The following is a 24,851-nucleotide window of genomic DNA, read 5'->3' as shown; positions in this document are numbered from 1 at the left end:
AATTGATTTGCATTTTTAGTAAGTGAAATAAGTATTTGATCCCCAAGCAAAACATGCCTTAGTACTTGGTGGAGAAACCTTTGTTGGCAAGCACAGAGGTAAGATGTTTATTGTCGTTGGTCACCAGGTTTGCACACATCTCACAAGGGATTTTGGTCCACTCCTCTTTACAGATACTCTCAAAATCCTTAAGGGTTCTTGGCTGTCGCTTGGCAACTCAAAGTTTCAGCTTCCTCCACAGATTTTCTATAGGATTATGGTCTGGCTAGGCCACTCCAAGACCTTAATGTGCTTCTTCTTGAGCGACTCCTTTGTTGGCTTGGTGGTATGTTTTGGGTCATTGTCATGCTGGAAGACCCATCCATGACCCATCTTCAGTGTTCTGGCTGAGGCAAGGAGGTTCTCGTCCAAGATTTTACGGTACATGGCCCCGTCCTTCAGCCCCTCAACACAGTGAAGTCGTCCTGTACCCTTAGCAGAGAAACAGCCCCAGAGCATGATGTTTCCACCTCGTGCTTGACTGTAGGGATGGTGTTCTTGGGGTCATAGTCAGCATTGCTCTAACTCCAAACACGACGAGTTGAGTTGATGCCAAAGAGCTCAATTTTGGTCTCATCTGACCACAGCCTTACCTCATGAGGCAAGATCTTGCATGGAGCTACAGACCGAGGGCGACTGATTTTTCATTTTGTATTTCTTCCATTTCTGAATAATCACACCAACAAAAGTCTCCTTCTCACCAAGCTTCTTGCTGATGGTCTTGTAGCCATTTCAGCCTTGTGCAGGTCTACAATCTGGTCCCTGACGTTTGACAGCTCTTTGGTCTTGCCCATGGTGGTGGAGAGGTTGGAATGGAAGATACAGATTCTGTGGACAGGTGTCTTTTATACACATAATGAGCTGACATTAGGTATACTTTCTTAAAGTCACAGGACTAATCTGTGTTTCACATGGGCACATAACCAATCTGTGGGAGGCAGAATTCTTGCTGGTTAGTAGGGGATCCAATACTTATTTCACTCGATCAAATGCTAATCAATTTACAACCTTTATATAATGTATTTTCTGGATTTTTTGGTTGATATTCTGTCTCTTTCCGTTAAAATGAACCTACCATAAAAATGAAAGACCCTTCATTTCTTTGTAAGTGAGCGAACTTACAAAATCAGCAGGGGATCAAATAATTATGTCCCCCACTGTATACTTGTGAGGACCAAATGTCCCCACAAGGATAGTAAAACCTGAGATTACCTACATTGTGAAGACCGCTGGCTGGTCCTCACAGGGGAAATTTATTAATAAACATAATAAATTGTGCTTTTTTGAAAATATAAAAATGCAGAAAGTTTTGTGTGATGGGAAGGTTTAGGGGTAGGGACAGTGTAAGGGGACAGAATACAAAGTTTTTACAGTATAAAAATCATTATGTCTATGGAAAGTCTTCATAAAACATGAAAACACAACATGTGTGTGTGTGTGTGTGTGTGTGTTTACATGCTGTCTGTCTTCATCACTGTTGACTGCTGTCTGTGGACTCTGTGTCTCTCTGTCGGTCCTCGAGGGAGGAGAGCTACCAGACGAGTCGTCCGCACTGCTCACAGAGCCGTGGAGCGGAGAGAACGCCACACCGTCTCCTGAGACACACACACACACACACACACACACAAAAGAACACTAAATGGCATCAAACAGAAGATCACCCAGCTGGCATTTTAACGTCAAGTCACTGTTGAATCAACGTCTGGTGCCAGTGTTGGATAACCGTTGAATTTTGTTTCGATTTTGCAAATCAGATTGCAAATTGGATTTTGGAATAACGTTATTTTTCTACTGATATATTTCAACAAAATGTTTAAAAGTCATGGTTGTAAAAATAATGTTGATTTGACGTACAACTCAATTTTTTTTTATATTTCTATGTTGAATCCGTAGTGAGTCAACAACACAACTTCAACTATTTGGTGTTCAACGTTGTTTTAACGTTGAATTAATGTTTTTTCATAAACTGACATTATTTCAACCACATTTAAACGTTTAATGTCAGTCGAATGCCAGCTGGGCAAGGACAGAGACAAGGCACTGTCTCTTTGGACATCCCACTTGCCCAAACTGTGAGACATAACATCACAAATACGAGCCAGTCTCTGGGCTGGTTCATAACAATGAAAGAATGAGTGTTTTACCGCACAGCTCTTGGTTTTGAGGGTCCATCTGCTCCAGACTGTCCAGCAGCTCGTCTATCTGTGATTTAATCACGGTCAGTTCCTTCTTAATGCACATCAGCTCCTCCATTCTTACTGCGGAGAGAGAAGGACAGGGTCAGCGCATCTGTTGAGTTCAGCATATACAGTGATAATCAGCAGCAGCTGAAAAATATGGAGGTACTTACATTAAAGTTGAAGTGTGATATTTAAAAAAAAATGTAATAATGTATTCAAGTCATTAGGGACGTTCACACCATGTCGGAATTACTGTAAATATGACATTCCGACATTGAACTCGTAATTACAATTTGGAATTTTCTGAATGTTGTTAATGCTTAATAATGCAATTTCAATCTAAAAATAAGCAAAGTACAATACAGTTTAATGTAGCTTATTATAGAGTTGGATTACTTATGTCCAATATCCTGCTAAATAAACTTTAACATTTTATCAATAATGTATTTGCATAATGACTGTTACTTATTGTATTGTGGTTTTGTTTAATTGGCATTTTGGTCCAAGAAGATAAACAGCACCAAGTATAACTTCTGGGTTTGCATTTAGTATGTGTGGTAATTAGGACATGGTGTGAATGAAGCTATCGGTCTGACAAATGGTCCCGCTCCAAACTAAAGGCATTGGGGGACAAAACAATTACACCAATATTGCTATGTCAGACCAATCAAACAAGCATACTGGCACCACTATGGAGTAGAAATTACATACTGCAGCTTTAAATTAAGATGCTGAGATGTAGCCATTATGCTAACTTACACAAACCTTGGCTGAAAGGCCACACAAAATGATTATTCTTTGCTGTTTACAGTGTCTAGGTCTTTCACAGAGACAGATGATTTCTCAGGACATCAGTACATAAGTGTGACATTTCTGTGCCAGTAGCAAAAACAAACAAACTGCAAAAATTACAGTTGTTTCCAAACAGGTTTCCCTGCTGTCCTTTCTGTCCCACTCGCCACCTGTCATTGGTTGGACACACATGTAGCCCCGCCCCAAACACACACCATTGGTTAGGCTACAATTGAGTGTTTTCACCATTTTAACCCTCATCCTTCCCTCGCACTTTGTAACACATCTTTCCCTCGCGGGTCAAAATGAACCAAAGCCCCACAATTATACTTAATTTTTTTTTGTCCAGAAAGCTTATTTTATTTCATTTTGATGATATTTTTTGGAGATCTTTTTGTTATGTTTTATTTTATTTACCTTTAAATTACTAGATCAATAAATAATAAATACACATTCGTCACATTCTTTCAACTTAAATTCAAAATCAAAAGGTGTATAAGGAGGAAGAGGATGAGTAAGAGGAGGTGTATAAGGAGGGAGAATATGAGAAAGAGGAGGTGTATAAGGAGGAAGAGGATGAGTAAGAGGAGGTGTATAAGGAGGAAGAGTTTGAGTAAGAGGAGGTGTATAAGGAGGAAGAGTTTGAGTAAGAGGAGGTGTATAAGGAGGAAGAGTATGAGAAAGGGGAGGTGTATAAGGAGGAAGAGTTTGAGTAAGAGGAGGTGTATAAGGAGGAAGAGGATGAGTAAGAGGAGGTGTATAAGGAGGAAGAGGATGAGTAAGAGGAGGTGTATAAGGAGGAAGAGGATGAGAAAGAGGAGGTGTATAAGGAGGAAGAGGATGAGGACGAGGAGGTGTATAAGGAGGAAGAGTTTGAAAAAGAGGAGGTGTATAAGGAGGAAGAAAGAGGAGGTGTATAAGGAGGAAGAGTTTGAGTAAGAGGATGTGTATAAGGAGGAAGAGTATGAGAAAGAGGAGGTGTATAAGGAGGAAGAGGATGAGTAAGAGGAGGTGTATAAGGAGGAAGAGGATGAGTAAGAGGAGGTGTATAAGGAGGAAGAGTTTGAGTAAGAGGAGGTGTATAAGGAGGAAGAGTATGAGAAAGAGGAGGTGTATAAGGAGGAAGAGTATGAGTAAGAGGAGGTGTATAAGGAGGAAGAGGATGAGAAAGAGGAGGTGTATAAGGAGGAAGAGGATGAGTAAGAGGAGGTGTATAAGGAGGAAGAGTATGAGTAAGAGGAGGTGTATAAGGAGGAAGAGTATGAGTAAGAGGAGGTGTATAAGGAGGAAGAGGATGAGTAAGAGGAGGTGTATAAGGAGGAAGAGTATGAGAAAGAGGAGGTGTATAAGGAGGAAGAGTATGAGAAAGAGGAGGTGTATAAGGAGGAAGAGGATGAGTAAGAGGAGGTGTATAAGGAGGAAGAGTTTGAGTAAGAGGAGGTGTATAAGAAGGAAGAATATGAGAAAGAGGAGGTGTATAAGGAGGAAGAGGATGAGTAAGAGGAGGTGTATAAGGAGGAAGAGGATGAGTAAGAGGAGGTGTATAAGGAGGAAGAGGATGAGTAAGAGGAGGTGTATAAGGAGGAAGAGTATGAGAAAGAGGAGGTGTATAGGGAGGAAGAGGATGAGTAAGAGGAGGTATATAAGGAGGAAGAGTTTGAGAAAGTGGAGGTGTATAAGGAGGAAGAGTATGAGTAAGAGGAGGTGTATAAGGAGGAAGAAAGAGGAGGTGTATAAGGAGGAAGAGTATGAGAAAGAGGAGGTGTATAAGGAGGAAGAGTTTGAGTAAGAGGAGGTGTATAAGGAGGAAGAGGATGAGTAAGAGGTGGTGTATAAGGAGGAAGAGTATGAGTAAGAGAAGGTGTATTAGGAGGAAGAAAGAGGAGGTGTATTAGGAGGAAGAGTATGAGAAAGAGGAGGTGTATAAGGAGGAAGAGTTTGAGTAAGAGGAGGTGTATAAGGAGGAAGAGGATGAGTAAGAGGTGGTGTATAAGGAGGAAGAGTATGAGAAAGAGGAGGTGTATAAGGAGGAAGAGTTTGAGTAAGAGGAGGTGTATAAGGAGGAAGAGTATGAGAAAGAGGAGGTGTATAAGGAGGAAGAGGATGAGTAAGAGGTGGTGTATAAGGAGGAAGAGTATGAGAAAGAGGAGGTGTATAAGGAGGAAGAGTTTGAGTAAGAGGAGGTGTATAAGGAGGAAGAGGATGAGAAAGAGGAGGTGTATAAGGAGGAAGAGTATGAGAAAGAGGAGGTGTATAAGGAGGAAGAGGATGAGTAAGAGGTGGTGTATAAGGAGGAAGAGTATGAGAAAGAGGAGGTGTATAAGGAGGAAGAGGATGAGTAAGAGGAGGTGTATAAGGAGGAAGAGTATGAGTAAGAGGAGGTGTATAAGGAGGAAGAGTATGAGAAAGAGGAGGTGTATAAGGAGGAAGAGTTTGAGTAAGAGGAGGTGTATAAGGAGGAAGAGGATGAGTAAGAGGAGGTGTATAAGGAGGAAGAGTATGAGAAAGAGGAGGTGTATAAGGAGGAAGAGTATGAGAAAGAGGTGTATAAGGAGGAAGAGGATGAGTAAGAGGTGGTGTATAAGGAGGAAGAGTATGAGAAAGAGGAGGTGTATAAGGAGGAAGAGTATGAGAAAGAGGAGGTGTATAAGGAGGAAGAGTTTGAGTAAGAGGAGGTGTATAAGGAGGAAGAGGATGAGTAAGAGGTGGTGTATAAGGAGGAAGAGTATGAGAAAGAGGAGGTGTATAAGGAGGAAGAGTATGAGTAAGAGGAGGTGTATAAGGAGGAAGAGTTTGAGAAAGAGGAGGTGTATAAGGAGGAAGAGTATGAGAAAGAGGAGGTGTATAAGGAGGAAGAGGATGAGTAAGAGGAGGTGTATAAGGAGGAAGAGTTTGAGAAAGTGGAGGTGTATAAGGAGGAAGAGGATGAGTAAGAGGAGGTGTATAAGGAGGAAGAGTTTGAGAAAGTGGAGGTGTATAAGGAGGAAGAGGATGAGTAAGAGGAGGTGTATAAGGAGGAAGAGTATGAGTAAGAGGAGGTGTATAAGGAGGAAGAGGATGAGTAAGAGGAGGTGTATAAGGAGGAATAGTTTGAGTAAGAGGAGGTGTATAAGGAGGAAGAGGATGAGGACGAGGAAGAGCGGGTGTAGTGTTGTCAAGGAGAAACGGCCGGACCAACATGAAGACATGAAGCTGAAGCAGAATCAATCTCTCACTGACCTTGATTTTGAATGTTGCAAAACTCTTCTGAGTGACTGTGACATGATTTTCATATAGAGTTTTTTACTGTGACCTTTTTGGCTTTTGCAGTTGGGTCACTGTATTTTCACAGTACACACGTGCCGAATACGGCATTCAATACTATACAATATTCAGTACAATACTATACTTGCAGTAGTAAGGTGAATAAATACTGTATGCACTGCAAGTTGTCATTACTATACTTTTTTGATGTAGAGAATGAATGATCTGTGGTGTGTATAATATTGACTCATGTGTGTATGATCTGAAAGCATTGTTTGATTTTGCCAGAAGAGTCAGAGATTCTGTGAATGTGGTTTGAAAATTTGTTTTTGTGTTTATGGTTTTGAGAAATTGAGTGATGGTTACTTTCAAGAAATGTGTTTTAGCAATTCAGAAAAACTGTAATTCAGCTCACAATATCTTACATTGGGGGTCTTTGCCGACCTCTTGTGGAAAAAAATGATATAACATGATTGTGGTGAGCAGGACGGCCGAGGGACGTGAGAGAACGTCGCGAGGCCGGTGGTGCGATTGCTAATGAGCAGCACCTGTGAAGCACACCGGTCTCGCATCTCTCACGGAGGAGCGGAAGCATAAAGGAGGAGCGACGGAGTGGATGATCGAGAGAGGAACAGGCCTGCTTTTGTTTGTGTTTTATTTTATTTTATTTTGGTAGCCAGCAGTCGTCTGTGAGGGGCTGCTGGCAGGTAGTTATTTTTTATTTTGGGTAGCCAGCAGTTCCGTGAGGGACTGCTGGCAGGTATTGTGTTTATTTCATTTAAATAAAGTTTTAATTTGATTGTCCGCCGGTTCCCGCCTCCTTCTTCCCTGAACATTGCTACAATGATATTTAATGACTCTTGCCACTAGATGGCCTTATATCTTTATATGGTAAAGTTTGTCTTTATATGGTTTATTTTGGTAAAGTTTTAGCATTTTTAGTTTGAATTTTGAGCATTTTTAGGTTTTTCTATGCGTACTGAAGCATTCCTCGATTTACATTCATTCCTATGGGGGTCAAAATGACCCACATTGTTACTTTTTTAAATTTCAACCACAGAACTCCTCGAATCAATTACATTTTTGTTTGTGTGTGAATTTGTGGTTCAAATGCGACAAAAGTCCTGGGGTCTTGGACTTCTCTGATGAACACTCAATTTTTTCAATAAAAGAAAAAAAAAGAAAAGAGGGAAGGATGAGGGTTTAAGGACCGTTAAAAAAACCTTACTTTAGCTTTAAACGTTTTTTTATAGAACCAAAGTCAAACTGCTGGACTTTCACGAGTCAAATAAGGAGATGTTTCAGGGATTAATTCATTCTCCGCACAAGCCCGGATATCAGCAACTCTTCTAATGTCTCTAATGATGGAAACTTAGATTGGACCTCTTCTGCACAGCGTGATAATACTACACAAACACCCCTCCAATCCCAGCTGGATAAAAAAGCCCATTCCGGCTCGGCAGCAGCCATTAAAAAGCGGTTTGACCTCCCAGCTACAAAGGCAAACTCATTCTACTGTGATCTGCTGGCAGTAAAAACTATTAGGCCTTGTAATAAAGCACTATAAACGCTTCTTATTGGTTATGCACTATTAATTTGCTATAATTGCTTTTGGTGATAGGCTAGGTTTGATTACGGAGGGAGTAGTCCTATAGCGAAGGGAGGATTTTAATGAAGAAACCATCTGGAGTTCAACAGCAGAGGAGCATGCACGTACACACACACACACACACACACACTCTTATATATGCAACATATACCAACACAATGGGGTAGAAAACATGGAGACGAGAGACGAGCTGAGATTTGTCACAAGACAGACACAGAGAGATTACAGTGATGGACTCCAGTACTGAAGGGGGCGATAGAGTTCACTTAAAGTTGCGGAGTTTGCTATAAACATACTGAGAGTTTAATTAACTTTAGATTATTTAGCATCTTTAGATTGTCAAGTTTAGATTGTGCGTAACATAAATAAAAAAAACAATTGGGTTTAGTTTATACAGCGCAGCAAAACCAGGATTTGCTATTTGCTATTATTAGTCAAATTCTTAGTGCATATTCCCCTTAGTGCGAGATGATGTCATCAATATTTTCAGCCCTTTTTCGTTGAAGAGAAAAGTCAATTGATTAATTGTGTATGTATATATATATACATACATACAGTACTTACTATAATATATAGTATAAGTTATAATATATAGTAGAAGTTGAATATAGTAACTTGTATTTAGCTGTAGTTGTATTTTTCAAAGCTTTTTTTTTTTCCAAAACTGAACACTTCAAAATTTAGATTTTTGTTTTAATGGGGTTTTGATTATGTCATAAAGTGGACCTATTCTGCTTTTCTCCATGTTCATCTTTCTTTAGTGTGTAATGTTGCTGTTTGAGCTCCAGTTCTTCAGTGTCAGTGTTTCTGAACTCCTGAAACGCCTCCATTGTAGTCTCGAGTTTCTTCCGGGAACGAACACATCACAATATTCCTCATTTAAATAATGAATATGCAGAATAAAGGGGCGGGGCCTGGTTGAGTTAGTTAGTAGTGTGTTAAACTGGCGGTTATGGAAAGGGGCGGGACATTTGCCAAACACACATTCGAAGCGCTCGACCAATCACAACACACCGCTCCAGCCGACCAATCAGAGCACAGTGTGCTTTTCAGGAGGAGGGGCTTCATAGCGACAGGAAGTAAACAGAGCGTTACTGACAGACTGGGAAGAGAGGAGCCGCAACAATGGAGAATATGGGGAAATAATCAACATCCAAGCAGGAAAACCTGTTCTAGTAGAGCCTGAAACAACATCAAGACTTCGTGAAAGTGCATAACAGGTCCTGTTTAAGCTCTGAAAGAGGCGAGTGCTTCTTACGCTGGGTTCCTCTGCTCCGGGACTTGTGTTTGCTCTGAGGTTTGTCTCTGCTTTGCCGCAGGTCTGCAGAAGATGGAGACGGAGAGGAACACGTCCGTCCGAAAGGAGCAAAGTCACACGTCACAGAGACCGGAACATGTTGATAATCGAAAACCCTGAAAATGAAAACCAGATCAGTCAAGCTGAAAGGAATAGTCAGACTGTCTTCCACGATGCTCTAAGTTGTGCTTCACAAGGCCGGGTTATTATTGGCAGCTCTGGCCTACTTCTGCGACTGAGGAACATCACAGCTGATCTGCACGATACACACATTAGCGGTACGCCACTTTACTGATCACTCTGTCTCCCGCTTCACACGCTCTGTCACATCCTCGGCACGCCGCCAACGTCTCCGGAGAAAACCTGGCAACAAAGAGCTTTCTCAAAAATCGCAAGGCTTTTATTTAAAGATTAGCAGCTTCGATGAAAGCGGAGAGTTTTCCCATTATGCCCTGGGGCGAGCGGTTTGTGACCGGAGAGAGATATCAGCGGATGAGAGAAATCTGCGGCTCGTGTCAAGAGCGTGATGGAGCATGCAATTAAAGAAACGGGGTAAGATAGGGCGAAAGAAACGAGACCTGACAGAGATAGAGACATAAGCAGGGCCGGATGGAAACTGCACCTAAATAAAACTGATTTCATCTTAAACCATATTAAACCAGCATAATTAAGAATACATTAGACCTGGTACTATGCACCGATGTATCGGACGATTTTCGATCAATTTACAACCATTGGCATCTTGGCTATGGCACGAAACAGGCCGATATAACAAATTAATGGATTATTAATTAACAGATGAAAGCACTGAGCTGTATAATGTCTGTTGCATATCCAAGATTATACTCTAATATTCCTTAGTCTGAGTTTTAATGTAAATCAAACAACAAAAGACAAAAAAAATCACTCACTACTCTTGACTAAATAACTTTTTTAACTTTCATAAGGATGAATATGCGAATTTGTCAAAGGTTTGATAAATAAATAAAAAGTAGGTCAGTAAACTTAAATAGTAAAAAAAATAGTGATATATACTAGTGTCTGTGAATATTAAGATGCAAAAAGATTATTTAAATATGAATCCTGCATGTTCTGCGTGTTACTGTGTGAATGAATGGCGCAGATGTGCGGTTTCATTTACCTCTCTCTCTCTCACACACACACACACACACACACTGAAGCACGCATGACGCTCGCCGTGTTTTTCACTATATGAGAACTTCATCACCAGAGTCACTTCATCAGCATTTTACCATTTCATTTGACAAAACTATCGTCATATCAAACACACAGAAGCTCGAAGGTCTTCACGGCAACCCGTCAAAATAAAAGTTCAGTGTAACAAAGTAAATGTGACAGAAATATATTACTGTTGTACAGTAGAATTTAGTTAAGTCTCAACGCCATAATAGTATATGTATTTAATTTATACAGTGAAGAGAATGCAGTGTTATTACAGTTTACTTTATTTCTGTACCTGAAACATCTAAAAAGCACTGTTTATTTCACATGTATCTTTGTTCTGTTGTGTATTTATGTTGGCCTGCTGAATGTTAAATGGACCCAATCCATGTTCATTAGAAACTGTTTGATGATGCAGCAATAAACAAGCCAGCAGCCATATCACCCTGTAGCCTAAGACTGGTTGCCCACTGAAGCTAAGCAGGGTTGAGCCTGGTCAGTACCTGGACCTGGACCTTCTGAGAAAACCAGGTTCCTGCTGGAAGAGGTGTTAGTGAGGCCAGCAGGGGGCGCTCACCCTGTGGTCTGTGTGGGTCCTAACGCCCCAGTATGGTAATGGGGACACTATACTGTCAAAGAGCACCGTCCTTCGGATGAGACGTTAAACCGAGGCCCTGACTCTCTGTGGTCACAAAAAATCCCAGGATGTCTTTCGAAAGAGTAGGGGTGTAACCCCGGCATCCTGGCCAAATTTGCCCAGTGGCCTCTGTCCATCATGGCCTCCTAATCATCCCCATGTATATATATACCAATTGGCTTCATCACTGTCTCCTCTCCACCAGTAAGCTGGTGTGTGGTGGGCGTTCTGGCGCAATATGGCTGCCGTCGCATCATCCAGGTGGATGCTGCACATTGGTGGTGGTTGAGGAGATCCCCCCCTTCCATGTGAAGCGCTTTGAGTGTCCAGAAAAGCGCTATATAAATGTGATGAATTATTATTATTATTAGTAACTTAATGCATGTTTTTTTTTAAAACTTTGCTGATTTAACCCTCTGGGGTCCTTCATTTCAGGGTCACACTCAGGGTCTTCGGGACCAAATGGTCCGGAAGGGTTTGATTCATATTTATTAAAAGAAAATCATATATTTTTTTTTTTACTTGTTTTTTATAAATTTTTTTCTTTTATTTTTTGGTGTTTTGAGAAAATTTTATGATTTATAATTAATATTTATGCAATAATTATGACCCATTTTTTCCCATTGAATATAATATATATATTTTTTTAAATATGTATTTAAAAAAAAAAAAAATTTAAAGCTGTATTTCATTTTAGAGTCGAGCCTAGGCCTCATGAAAACAATTTTTGAAATGAGATGGATGCCATCTGCTGGACACACTGAGCATTTTTATCACGCAATAGCACATTTTTACCACTAGTGGATTTACAGCTCTCTGTAGAAAGGGTTCAGAATTCTTGTGAGTTTTGCACATCTTTGACAATTTTTTTCAGGTTGTTGATTTTAAAATATAATAACAGATTCTCAAAGACTATTTTTGTCTTGTTTTTTGTTTGTTTGTTTGGTTTAAATGGTAATTTGAAGTGCCAGTTTTACTTTATAATACAGATTATTATAAATATATAATACAGTGTGTGTGTGTGTGTGTGTGTGTGTGTGTGTGTGTGTGTGTGTGTGTGTGTGTATGTGTGTGTGTCTGTTTTGCACTCTTGATGTTTTAGAGATTCACCCCTTCACTGTTGAGTCCTTTTTTCTGCATCCTGGCTGATTTGTAGATTGTATGCAAAAAAAAAAAAACTCTGACAATTTCCCATTCATTTCCTATGGGGGTCATTTTTGACCAAAGAGCAGAAGTGTGACGACCACTTAGCATGCTTGGATCATGACCTCAATATTTTTTGTTTGTTCACATACCTAATACCATAAAAGTCACCTAGTTTCGTAACATTCCGATGAAGCTGTGATTTTTAAAAATTCAAAACATATTTATGTAATCTGAATTTATTAGTGTGTTTGTGTATAAAAGTGTGTGTGTGTGTGTGTGTGTGTGTGTGTGTGTGTGTGTGTGTGTGTGTGTGTGTGTGGATGTGTCTGTTTTGCACTCTTGATGTTTTATAGATTCACCCCTTCACTGTTGTGTGCTTTTTTTCTGGATCGTGGCTGATTTGTTGATTGTACGCACAAAACAACTCTGTATTGTCACATTTTTGTCAATTTCCCATTCATTTCCTATGGCGGGTCCATTTGGACCCGAAGACCCTGAGTGTGACCATTTTTTTTACAACCACTTAGACTATTCAAATCCTGTCCCCAATTTTTTTGGGTGTTCATATACCAAGTACCAACAAAGTCACCAAATTTCGGACCATTCCGATGAAGCTATGATTTTACACATTTTTTTATTTAAATTCTTCGGGTCCATTTGGTCCCAGGGTTAAAACATGATCAAAACACTATTTTAATGACAAAAGTTAAAATAAGCCAGTATTAGCCAATAATTGTTTGTTAAAATCGGTATCGGCCCCAAAAAATCCTATTGGTGCACCCCTACTTGGTACCAGTGGCGTGGCCACGAGATTTCTGATTGCTTAAAAAAAAAAAAAATTAGGAGGCAAAATATTTTTTTAGTGATTATGTGAATTACACTGCGCAAACCAAAGTAATACTACCCACCGGATGAAGAAGGGTTTCCTCTCAGTCTCCACAGTACATAAAATATTCATTTTATTTTATTTTTTGTGTTCGCATTTATGTGGAAAAAACAATGTTACGGACGTGTTCTCCGTTACGGACGTGAGCGCTCTGAAAGCGGCACTAAAAGATGCTTTAAAACTTTTACAGAGACATCAAACAGAAAGCACAAAACCTTTCTTTAACCCGAATTTCGTTTTGTATTAATTGTATCTTAATTTTAATCAATGTTTCATCAACCAATTGTCTGGATTTAATAAATAAGAAGTAAATATAGCAGACGATAGATAAGAAACGGAGGTGCCGGCGCGTGAACTGGAGTTCGTCTCATAAATGAACCGAAACTCAGCGTATAAGGTAGCCTACTTGCCTCACATGTCTACTTTTAAACAGAACAATTCAAAACGAAAGAAAACAGACTACAGACTGCTCTCTGCTTATGTAATCCGTATGAAATGTGCATTTCTCTCTGGCGCGTTCACTACTGAAGATCGCGAGTCAGCATCGTCAACTTCATCTTAGCCGACAAAGAAAACACTTGTTTATTAATAAACAATTAAAATATCTCCTTGCTATATTTTACATATTCATAATCATTACTTTTGCTGGTTCTTTGTGACAGCTTTTAGGTGCTTTATTGGCAGCGCCACCCTTACATGTTACATGAGTCGCCACCGCATCACCGCACCCACCAGAATAGGCCTGTATATATAAAATTCTGGCTATATATATATGTTGCCCCCTCATTTAAAGACGGGACCCCCCAAAAATAAAATTCTGGCTACGCCCCTGCTTGGTACATGTGTTTTTTAAGCCGATAAGAACTAGTCGTTGGTACTAGGATACACTAAATAATTGAGAAACAAGAGGGAATGGAATCGGGACACAAAGCAGGCTGGAATCAAACCTCAGATTCCCACATGAGCATCGCGGCTTGAACTAACGCTAGGCCACGGCTCCACAACTGCTAATGCTCTTTTCACGCTCCCCCTCGGAGAAGGAAATGGGATCACACGCCACACGGAGAGGTCTCTTCAAACTAATGAGATTTTGTTGTAAAGTGACAGGCTGATCTCTCAGACAAGCTTCATTATCCCGAGTTCAGTCTCCGTCTGACGGCTCACAGGGAGAGAGCGAGCGCAGACGCGGCTCCATCAAGCGCTTCACTGTGTGCCGTTTTATCAACGCTCATTCATGTACATTTGGACAGATATCAGCTTTCATTTTATTGCAAAGCAGTTCAATAAATTGTAGAACAGCAGGAGCCATAAAGACATAGCGATGATATCTCTCTTTATGAGCGTAAAAAAAAAAAAAATCGAATTGGCGTGAAACATTCTGATCTATGTCTGAAATAGTTTGCTGCATCATTAGCGCATCTGTTTGTTGTTGACTAAATTTGCTGCGTAAATCATTGCAGGACAGAAGGTGTTAAATGGGACAAACTCATTGAACGGATATTGGGACGTGGTGTAAATGTAAAACTGCTCTCTTGTCCTTCATGTGTTGGACATGATTGATTCTCTCCCTGAGGTAATTCAGATCGATTAATTCAGATTGAGTGTGCACACAGGGGGAAAGTGGTTTCGCTGAAATGAATGGGGATCACAGAAGCGGGATGGAGGTTAATGGAGTGGAAGGAAATCTTTTGCTATTTCAGCAGTTAAAAATCAAAACATGGCCATTTCAGATGAACAGGAAAATAACGTCACACACACTGCTGCATCCACACAACTGAAATCTGTAAACGCTGCTGCTGGGGATGCATGTGCAAGCCTTACAATATGACCTGAGAGATCACAAATAATCATTCGTATTAGTATCACAATATGAAGAGTTGACTGAAACCTTCCCGCTGAGCTTGGCGAATGTGTCAAATATACATGGATGAAAAACACAGTTTGTTTTGAGGCAGATAAGGCAGCAAATAGTTCTGCAGTTCGGTAACACTTAACAATAGTTATATATGTTAACATTATTTAATGCAGTACCTTATTCAGAATTTAGATTATTAAATTGTTAATAAACATTTCGAGTTTATGATGCCTAATGCATTAACTGCTGATATTAACAAATCGAACGTGTAAAGTGTTATCAGCCATTATTTACATCAACCTTCCTCTTTACAGTACATTGACTCTAAAACAGTGAAATGTGACGGATTGATGGGTTGGTTAGTTGGTGGTTGGCTGGCTGGTTGAATAACCCAATAGGTTAAATGGTGACTTACTGACTACTAGATTGATTGGTTAATTGGCTGGCTGGTTGGATCATTGATAGAACATAGAACAATCAACTGTATGTTTATTGGTAGACTGACAAATTGATTGGTTGGATAATTGACTGGCTAGCTGGTTGGTTGGTTGATGGTAATTGGTAAATAAATGGTAAATGGACTGCATTTATATAGCGTTTTCACAGACCCAATGGCCACCAAAGCGCTTTACAATTTGCCTCACATTCACCTATTCACTCACTCACTCACTCACTCACTCACTCACTCACTCACTCACTCACTCACTCACTCACTCACTCATGCAAGGCGCCATCCAGCTCGTCGGGAGCAGCTGGGGTTAGGTGTCTCACACACACACACACACACACACAGCTGGGGTTAGCTGTCTTGCTCATGGACACCTCGACACTTGGTCAGGTGGAACCGGGGATTGAACCACCAACCAACTTTTGATAGAAAAGTGTGCATGTGCGAACATGCTCTAGTACGTAATAACGAGCCTAGATTGAATCAGGAGAAATTAGAAATATGAGACAAATGAGAAAAATGAGACAAATGAGAAAAATGAGAAAAATGAGACAAATGAGAAAATTGGGGGTGGCTCAGTGGGAAGCACTGTCGCCTCACAGCGAGAAGGTCGGCAGTTCGAGCCCCGGCTGAGCCAGGAGGCCTTTCTGTGTGGAGTTAGCATGTTCTCCCTGTGTCAGCGTGGGTTTCCCAGTTTCCCCCACAGTCTAAAGACATGCAGGAAAGGTTGATTGGGATTGTGAATGTGTCCCAGCACTCTCAGTGATTGTGACAGGAAGGGTATTTGATGTAAAACCTGTGCCGAATCATGTGTGTGTGAAGCGGATCCTGCAAATGAGTGGGAATAACGCTAAGACTGATAAAAATGAGAGATATTCCTCAGATGCCATGTCTGTAATTTATAGCAAAACATCTAGCATTAATTTGATCTCAAACCGATTTATTAAAAGTAGTTATTACTCCACCACCTGCGTGACATCATTAACCAACATGGTTGAACGACCAATTTGCGACAATATGGTTTCGGCAAACAGTCGTGACTAGCTAGTTGATTTCTTCAACGATGCATCACACTATGATAGTGAAGCAGCGAGTTAGAGCATTGTACGGGAAACACACCCCTGTACGTTAATTGGTAGGTTGTTGGGTTGACTGGCTGATGGATTGGTTGGTGAGTTAGTCTGTGACTGATTGATTTAAGGCAAGCTCAAACTCACCGACTTTTGGCTAGATTTTGCTGTCGCAGACAGATTTCCAAGGTATGTGACAAAACCCCGGGTCGCTAGCCTGGGAAAACCCAGACAACTTCAGGCAAATTTAGATTTGCTCTGCAAGTTAGTCTGGCAAAGAGCTCATTCAAGCCCATTTCTAATCCGTCAAAATCGCGGCCAATCAGAAACGTTGGGGCGGGCTTTGCACGATGACGACAGCACAGCGACGGTGAAGCAGATTTTGTACATTTACAAAGATGGATGCCGCCGTGGAACTAGGGGTGTGACGGTTATAGTTGAACACCGTCATTAGAACTCTATAACTCTATAAATATTTTTTTCACAAACATTTTTTATCGTAGAGAATGTTTAAATACTAATATCATCTTACGAGGGAAACGAAGGCGGAGTTAGTGGTGCTTCGGAGGCTGAGTGCTGGAGATGATTCGGGAGAGGTCTGTGCACCTTTACCGATCAGAGCGCGCGCTGCCACGGAGTAAAGCCTTGTTTATACTCGACGCGTCCGCACGAGCGCAAGGTGCGCACGGCAAAAATGACACGTTGGGTGGGCAAGACCGACAAGACCCCATTTCTTGGCTGTGTGCACGGCTTTTTTTGTAACAGCGCGCGCGGCGTCCGAGGATGAACGACTTCAAGCCGAATCTGCCCGAGCATGTACGTCTCACAGCACCGGCATCCAGTTTGGGCATCTAAATTGCAGTTCATTGCAAAGTTTTTTTTGTTAAGGTTTTGTTGACTGTGTGTGATTTATTTAATGAAAAGCACATTCACTTCTAGTTGTCTTGCTGTTAATTTTAAATAAACGTAGAGCAAGTAGCTGATCAGTGTCTGCTCGTTTATTCAAACTAAGTTGTTCTATAACGGACGAACGTCGCTCTGCATACTTCATCTCCTTCATCGCTCTGATTGGTTTAAGGTCTATCCAATTGCGCCCAGAGGCATTTCAGCTACGTCCGTTGGTGACGCCCCTTTGGAATTGATTTGTCTATGAAGCTTTGCAAACAGCTCCGTGTAAACAACAAAAACGTGAATCTCTGAAGATGATGACGTCATACACATGCGTATTACCTGTTCAGTCTATAGTGTTTCATCGCCATCTACTGGCCTGGCAGCAGAATACAGCGCTTTTAGTCGTTTTCGCAGATCCGTGTGACTGGGGATTGTTTTGACAATGGTGTGGTCTGTACACGGAAAACTCAAACGAAAAACTTCTCTGTTTTAAGCATATTGTTGTTGTGTAAACGTACCCTTAACGATTGATTGATTGATTGATTGATTGATTGATTGATTGATTGATTGATTGATTGGTTGGTTGATTGGTTGGTTGATTGATTGGTTGATTGGTTGATTGGTTGATTGGTTAATTGGTTGGTTGGTTGGTTGATTGATTGATTGATTGATTGGTTGGTTGATTGGTTGGTTGATTGATTGGTTGATTGGTTGATTGGTTAATTGGTTGGTTGGTTGGTTGGTTGATTGATTGATTGATTGATTGATTGATTGATTGATTGGTTGATTGATTGATTGATTGGTTGATTGGTTGATTGGTTGATGGATTGATGGATTGATGGATTGATTGATTGATTGATTGGTTGATTGATTGGTTGATTGGTTGGTTGGTTGGTTGGTTGATTGATTGATTGATTGATTGGTTGGTTGATTGATTGATTGATTGATTGATTGATTGATTGATGGATTGGTTGATTGATTGGTTGGTTGGTTGGTTGATTGATTGATTGATTGACTGGTTGATTCGTTGATTGATTGATTGATTGATTGATTGATTGATTGATTGATTGGTTGATTGGTTGATTGATTGATTGACCGGCTAACTGAATGATTGATAGGTGGTTGGTTGTCTGGGTGGTAAAGTAGATTGGTTGGTTGGTAAGTTGATGGGTGGATTACACCTTTACATGTGTTTATTACCACAATAAGCATATTTATATATGAACAATATACAGCATCCCTGTTCGGTTTCTCCAGCATAAAATTGCTTATAAATTTCATTAGTCTACATCACTCATATGTGCATATACCATAAACTGAGAAATGACCCTATTATTTATTTACACTTGTGCAGGTTGAAATATGTAAACCGAATGCGATATTCATTGTGTTGTTGAGTGATCCCACGTGGGTTTTGGCTTTGCTTTGCAAGTGTTGTTCAAATAGTATATTGGTCCTATTCCACTGTTTTATGGGCCTTACAGTTTCCCCTGGATCCAACACAGTCCAGATAGATTCTCTGATCCACAGATAGGGAGCTGTAAATGACTTTTCCTCGGAGGACTAGGGTGATTGAGGGAGATATACCTTAGACTGCAGTGGGATCAGAGCGGGTCAGATTGCTGCTCTAAGCTCTAGGATAAAAGAGTCTTACGATACTGACATCCAGCTCTTAAAATAACCTGCTCTCGGCTGCAGATCTGAGCCACAAACACTGTGTCTGAACCTGCAAAAGCCAACATCACTATTACTGTCACTCATATTTCGACATTTAAACCAAACCGCATACCTACACGTTAAATTTCATTGCACAACAACTGTGGTTTTATTCCAATTAGCTTCCATTTATTTAAACCCTGAGTTCTCCTTAGTTCTTAGTTCTCGATCTCCTGTGTTTCCTTGTGGATTTAAATAGACTATTTTCTTGCTACTCCTTTGTTGTGCGCTCTTTTCAGGCATAAACACTGTTACACATATCAGCCACTCACAACACAGTGGAAACTGCATAGCAACATGCAAAAAAAGAGCACTTAACTAAAAAAAAAAAAAGAGTAAAAATCTAGTTTAAAATTATGATCATCATACATTTTATTTCATTAAAAAAAAACAAAAAAATAATAATTTCTTGCATGATTTTGCTTTTTTTGGAGGCATTTGCTGTATGGTATAAATGCTGGTTTCTGCAATATTATGAAAATATAAAAAAGGAATTGTGACTTTTTATCTCCTATTTCTTTCAGAACTTTTTCCTTTCCTTTTTTTGCATGTGGTCAGGTCAGGTTTCTAAAAATTCAGGATAAAATATCAACATTTATAATATAATCAAAGACAGATTTTTATTTATGCAAATATTTATATTTATTATTATTTACATTTAAAAAAAATTATTATAAACTTTCTGTTCCCTGGTCTTCATGTTGGATTTATTGGTATGTTTCTCTCTTGTTTTTGAGTACAAATGGTGCCAATATTTGTGGAGCCCACTGTATGAACTTTTTTATGCATTTTTCTCTATTGCTGCATCCATATTCATTCAGCTGCGATACAACATGCAAATATTTTATGACGCTTTTCAAATGTTCACTCACTGACAAATGTGAATCATATTTTTGAAATGGTGCATCTTCTGTGAGCAGCAAAAATGTGTATCCTCGACATGGCAGAAAAAGATGAGCGCCAAGAAAGACCATTTTATTGTTTATTCAAAGTAATCCCTTGTGAAATCTCCTATATGCTTCCAAAGGGAAGAAAATGGGATTGTTAGCCAGAGGCAAGATTTTGCACAGTTGAGGGTTAAATTTAGACGTTTGTTATGGCAGACACACACACATCTCCAATCTAAAAAGAGCGGCCACCGGAGAGACGGCTCTGTGCCACACTAATGCATGCTGCCAAACGCGTGTGAGAGGTTTTCTCTATACAACGGGATGCATGCCCCTATGGGAGGGCGTTTAAAATGCAGATCGAATCCAGGGGTAGTGTTGAATCTCAGCGCACACTAATGCAGTAACAACAACCCACCACCGAATCTGACCGCAGGCAATAACCAATGAGACGTTAGATCTTCTGATGAGATTGAAATAGAGAAGAAAGTTCCTGATGTGTGAAAACACTTAACAAGACGCAAATAAGCCCAGCAGTGTGAGTCACACAGAGCCCAGAGCCGAGAGAGAAGATGCCAGTCAGAGCCGCCCCGTAACATTATGCAGATGAGCGGAGTAAATTCCTGTCGTGTGTGTGTTTAAGTGCTGCTAGGATGCTTAGGAAGGTAAATGAGATTAAATGGACTGTGAAACTGCATTATAGACCTTGTACTTTTTAAAGTGCATTATGGGTAGATAAAGGACATTCAATTTAGTCTGCAGGGCTCATCATAGATGTTCATCAGAAGCCGCGTTTCCACTGAAATTACCCGGAACAATTTGTCCCAGGAACGTTTTTCACACAGACCTGTTGCTGTCTGCGTTTCCACCGCGCTCTAAAGTACCGTGAAGATTAGGCAAATTAGACGTAGGACTGTGCGCTACTTTACAGTTCCCGCTGGATTTCATCCTCTGAATTTAAGCTTAATAAAGCCTGAACCTCGACATCAGTCCATTGGTCGTATTTTTTAAACTCCATTGTTGATTCGAATAGCAAACAACTGTTACTGCATGCACCGCAACAGATTGAAAAAATGGTGGTTGAAATAAATTTCTGCGTGGAGTCAACCAATCGAAATGCGGCATGAACTCAACCAATCAGCTTGTTCAGTGCCCAAGTCCCACCCCCTTCATTTAGACCCTGGTTCCTGCGGTGGAAACACACCGAGTACCACCACAATGTCCCTAGTTCCTGGGGAAAGTTCCTGCGGTGGAAATGCGGTTAGAGATGCTACTTGCGTAGTGTGCCAGCATATCCGTGGCAAGGGTCCCCTCGGTCAGGGAATAGTGGCAGTGGGAGGAGGCAAACAGGTCTACCTGTGCATCCCTGAATCGACTCCAGATCCGCTGGCCCACCTGGGGGTGGGGTCTCCATTCTCCTGGGAGCGTGAGCTGTCATTAGAGTGCGTCGGCCACACAATTGAGCTCACCTGGGATGTGAACAGCGTGCAACGGCTTGAGCCGCTGCTGACTCCAGAAGAGGAAATGGTGGGCGAGTTGTGACATGCGACGTGAGCGTACCTTGGCGGTTGATGACGCAACAGTTGCAGTGTTGTCCGTGCGGACCAACACGTGCTTGCCCTGAAGCAATGGTTGAAACCGGCGCCGGGCCAACAGCACTGCCAGCAAATCCAGGCGACTGGTATGCCAGTGCAGTCGAGGTCCCGTCCAGGAGCCCGAGGCTGCACACCCGTTGCACACAGAACCCCAACCCATTCTGGAGTAGGGGTTGAACAGACTAGTCGACTTTAATGCTCTGCTATGACGCTTTAAGCTTGACGTCGACTAGTCACTGGTCTTGGCCTACAAAGAGCGCAACAGGATAAGAAATCTTTTACTTCCACTTTTACGCTCCGTTTCCAGCAGTTAAAATGACAAATAAATGCATACTCCGAGAGCGCTACACAAGACGTTTGATTATATTATCTGGATGCTCAAAATTGATCGGGTGAATGCACGTTTTAAAAAGCTTATTGTACAGGTGCATTACCCACACACACACACACACAGACAGTAGCGCGCATATCACGTGAAGATCGTGCGCACACAGAATCATTCAGTAGCCCAGAAATGTATTGTCAACACTGTTCTGTGATTTTTCAATAAAATAGCTTAGAAACTGAAAAGTTCTAGCATATATTTCTTACTATTTAACACCCACAGCTTCACTATTAGTAGAGAGACGCTGCTAGGTGCAGTTCATACGCAATCACTCACTCTCTCATGCATTCATAGAAATGTAATCTTTACTCTGCTACTTTATCTATAAAGTTATATTTCTCACAGAAACCCAAATACAAAAGAACTGATAAAAATAAGCTGTAATGTAGGAGCGCTGTGTCATATGCAATAGCTGTGCACAAGGCGACCCACACAAGGCAAACTCAGCCCAAGGTTCAGGCTTATTTGTTCATTAATGACGTCATCAGCAACTAGTCGACGTCGAATCGACTTTCATCACATAAACGTCGGCTTTAAAAAATCTGAAGTTGTTCAACCCCTATTTTGGAGGCATCTGTTGTACAACAACATGCCTGGACACTTGTTCTAATGCTACGTTCACACCGGACGCAAATAGCGCGTCAGGCGCGAGTGATTTCAATGTTAAGTCAATGCAAAGACGCGTTACGCGCGTAAAAAATTCCTGCGGCGCGAATGAGGCGTAGAGTGCGGCGCGGTAGACGTGAATACGCCTCATTCGCGCGTCAAGTTCGCGCGAATGGCGCGAATTGAAGCGTCTGGCGCGGAAGCGCCTTACGCGCGAATGATTTAGTTAGTGCTATTTGTGCATTCACGCGTTTGATGCGAATTCGCGTCTGCCGCCCGAGTTGAAAAATTTTAACTTCTGCGTCAATTCGCGCCGCGTTAACCAATCAGGAGCCTGCTTGCTGCTGTCACGTGGTGAAGTGAAAGTTTGTTATTTTAATAAATTATTTTGTAATATTACTAAAATGTCTGGTGTGGTTCTAATGCACAACAAAGCAAATCTTTCACATAAAAACTCGATTTTAATATATGAGAGATAGTACTCATTTTGTATTGAATGCTATTTATTCCATATCTATTTTAGATTATATGAAACATTATTATTTTAATGTAAAAACAACAAACATAGTGTATAATAAATAAAAAAATCACAGGACAGGTTTCACTTTTGGAGGCTGGCTCAATTTATTATCAAATAAATGTGCGGGCGAGGGTGAACCTCGCGCCGGGCTGTAGAGCGCGGGCTCGTCAGGCAGCAACCACTCGAGGCCGAGGCTTTACACGGCCTACGCTGTCCTCGTCAGCGTCCTCACCGTTAGGTCCACCAAACCTAGCTCCTGGAGCAAATGGTGAAACTCCTGAAAACCTCCGGAGGGTCTGGTGGACCCGAGTACAGCGACGATGTCCCCTACGCAGCTGTTTCTGCTCTCCAGAGCATATACGAGCGGTGACTCTCTCGAATAATGCTAATGCTAATGCTCGATAAACATCTAAAAAGATGGCCGCCGACGGGTTTCGAAACTTTCGCCTCTGACGCGCGTAAATTTCGCTTCAAACTTTTGTTTTTACGCGCGTCAATTTCGCCATTGACACGCGAATTAACACAAAGTGGTCAAGCGTCAAACTAGACGCGGTAGACGCGAATTTGACGCGCTATTCGCGTCCGGTGTGAACGTAGCATAAGGGCACTCCAGCCCGAGAAAGGAACGGTCTGACCAGGGGCTGAATGTCAGGCGGCCGCTCGTGTGATGGTCATGCCCATCTCAGGACTGGGCCGTGTGGAGAAGGGGTGGCTGGGAGTGAGGAAGAGGTTGAGGAAACTGCTCTTTTACTGAGAAAGTGTGTACTGGAACAGGAATAAAACTAAACTGAAGATTCTCCAGCCGGCCCTCTTCCGGGGGAAGGATTGGGTCGTTCACTCTCTCCTGGTTCTCCATCTCTGGGCCACCCGTCTCAGGGCAGCTTAGATGGACGGGTTAGGGTTAGGTGGCCTGCGAGGGGCTCTACGGGGCGAACGGGATGAGGACTCAGGTCGTGGATGTGTTTTATGGCCTCAGTCTGCCTAGAACTGCTGGGCGAAGTCCTCGACTGTGTCACCGAAGAGGCTGGTCTGGGAGATGGGTGCGTCAAGAAAGCAAATTTTGTTGACGTCCTTCACCTCAGACAGGTCCAACCAGAGATGCCGCTTCTTGAGGCCGACGACATGACTTTCGTCACCGGGAGGGCAGGGTGCGCAGTTCCTGCATCGACCCTGGCTCAGAACTACCCTCCTGCAGCTCTTAGAGAGTTTTTCCCTGATGGACCTGAAGGATGGCCATGGCAGCCAGGGCTGCTGTCGTCTTACAGGCCTTGGAGGGGAGATGTGGGGGATTCTGCCGGCTGGCAGGACTCTGGACAGGAGTGGAGGAGGCTACAGAGCGGCTACGGGCACTAAAAGGTGCCTTGCAAGACTCCCGAACCTCCTCATGCTCTTCCAGGAACAGAAGCTTTGGGGAAGAACGAGGTTGTGAACCATGCACCGCACGCAGGAACCAATCATCCAACCGTGAGCACTCAAGGTAAGGTGGAGGGTCCCACTCGAGCCCGATGCCCAGGGTTCTTCATCATCCTCTCCAGAGGAGCCCGCTCCGCTCTCCGATGCAGCGATTGACATCTGGTCCACATCTGGAGCGCCGAGGTGCCCCTCCCAAAGTGTTAACCAGATCCGCGGCTCTGCTATGAGATGGCAGGCTGGGTAACAGCAGAGGGGACTCGTGCCACCGCAAAGAAGGAGAGTCACAACCGCAATGCCAACATGGACATGCGCTCGGCCCAGAAATGTGAGACAGCGATCGTGGCCGTCAGATGAAGCCAGGAAACGACCGATCCAGAAACACAAGGACAGAAAGACATCTTTATAAAGACGCTCTTCGCCTGTGCTTGCTCTTTTCGGAAATCTGCTCTTACAC

General features: G+C 41.9%; 1 protein-coding gene across 1 annotated transcript in view; it reads right to left on the bottom strand.

The window, feature by feature from the left end:
- si:dkey-234i14.2 (RNA-binding Raly-like protein) overlaps positions 1 to 24,851 on the bottom strand; it is a 34,627-nt gene that overhangs the window by 6,052 nt on the left and 3,724 nt on the right. Inside the window, exons 3-5 of the mRNA XM_056248320.1 lie at positions 9,122 to 9,276; positions 2,184 to 2,297; positions 1,495 to 1,634 (exon numbers count right to left, since the gene is read on the bottom strand). Of these exons, the coding sequence (XP_056104295.1) occupies positions 1,495 to 1,634; positions 2,184 to 2,297; positions 9,122 to 9,276 (409 nt within the window). The remainder of the gene's footprint in view (positions 1 to 1,494; positions 1,635 to 2,183; positions 2,298 to 9,121; positions 9,277 to 24,851) is intronic.

Source organism: Rhinichthys klamathensis, unplaced genomic scaffold (genome assembly GCF_029890125.1).
Source record: "Rhinichthys klamathensis goyatoka isolate OS25496 unplaced genomic scaffold, OSU_Roscu_1.1 h1tg000054l_1, whole genome shotgun sequence".
In the NCBI taxonomy this organism is placed as follows: Eukaryota; Metazoa; Chordata; class Actinopteri; order Cypriniformes; family Leuciscidae; genus Rhinichthys; species Rhinichthys klamathensis.
Note: the sequence above shows the minus strand (reverse complement) of the source record. Positions and strands in the feature narration are given on the sequence as shown.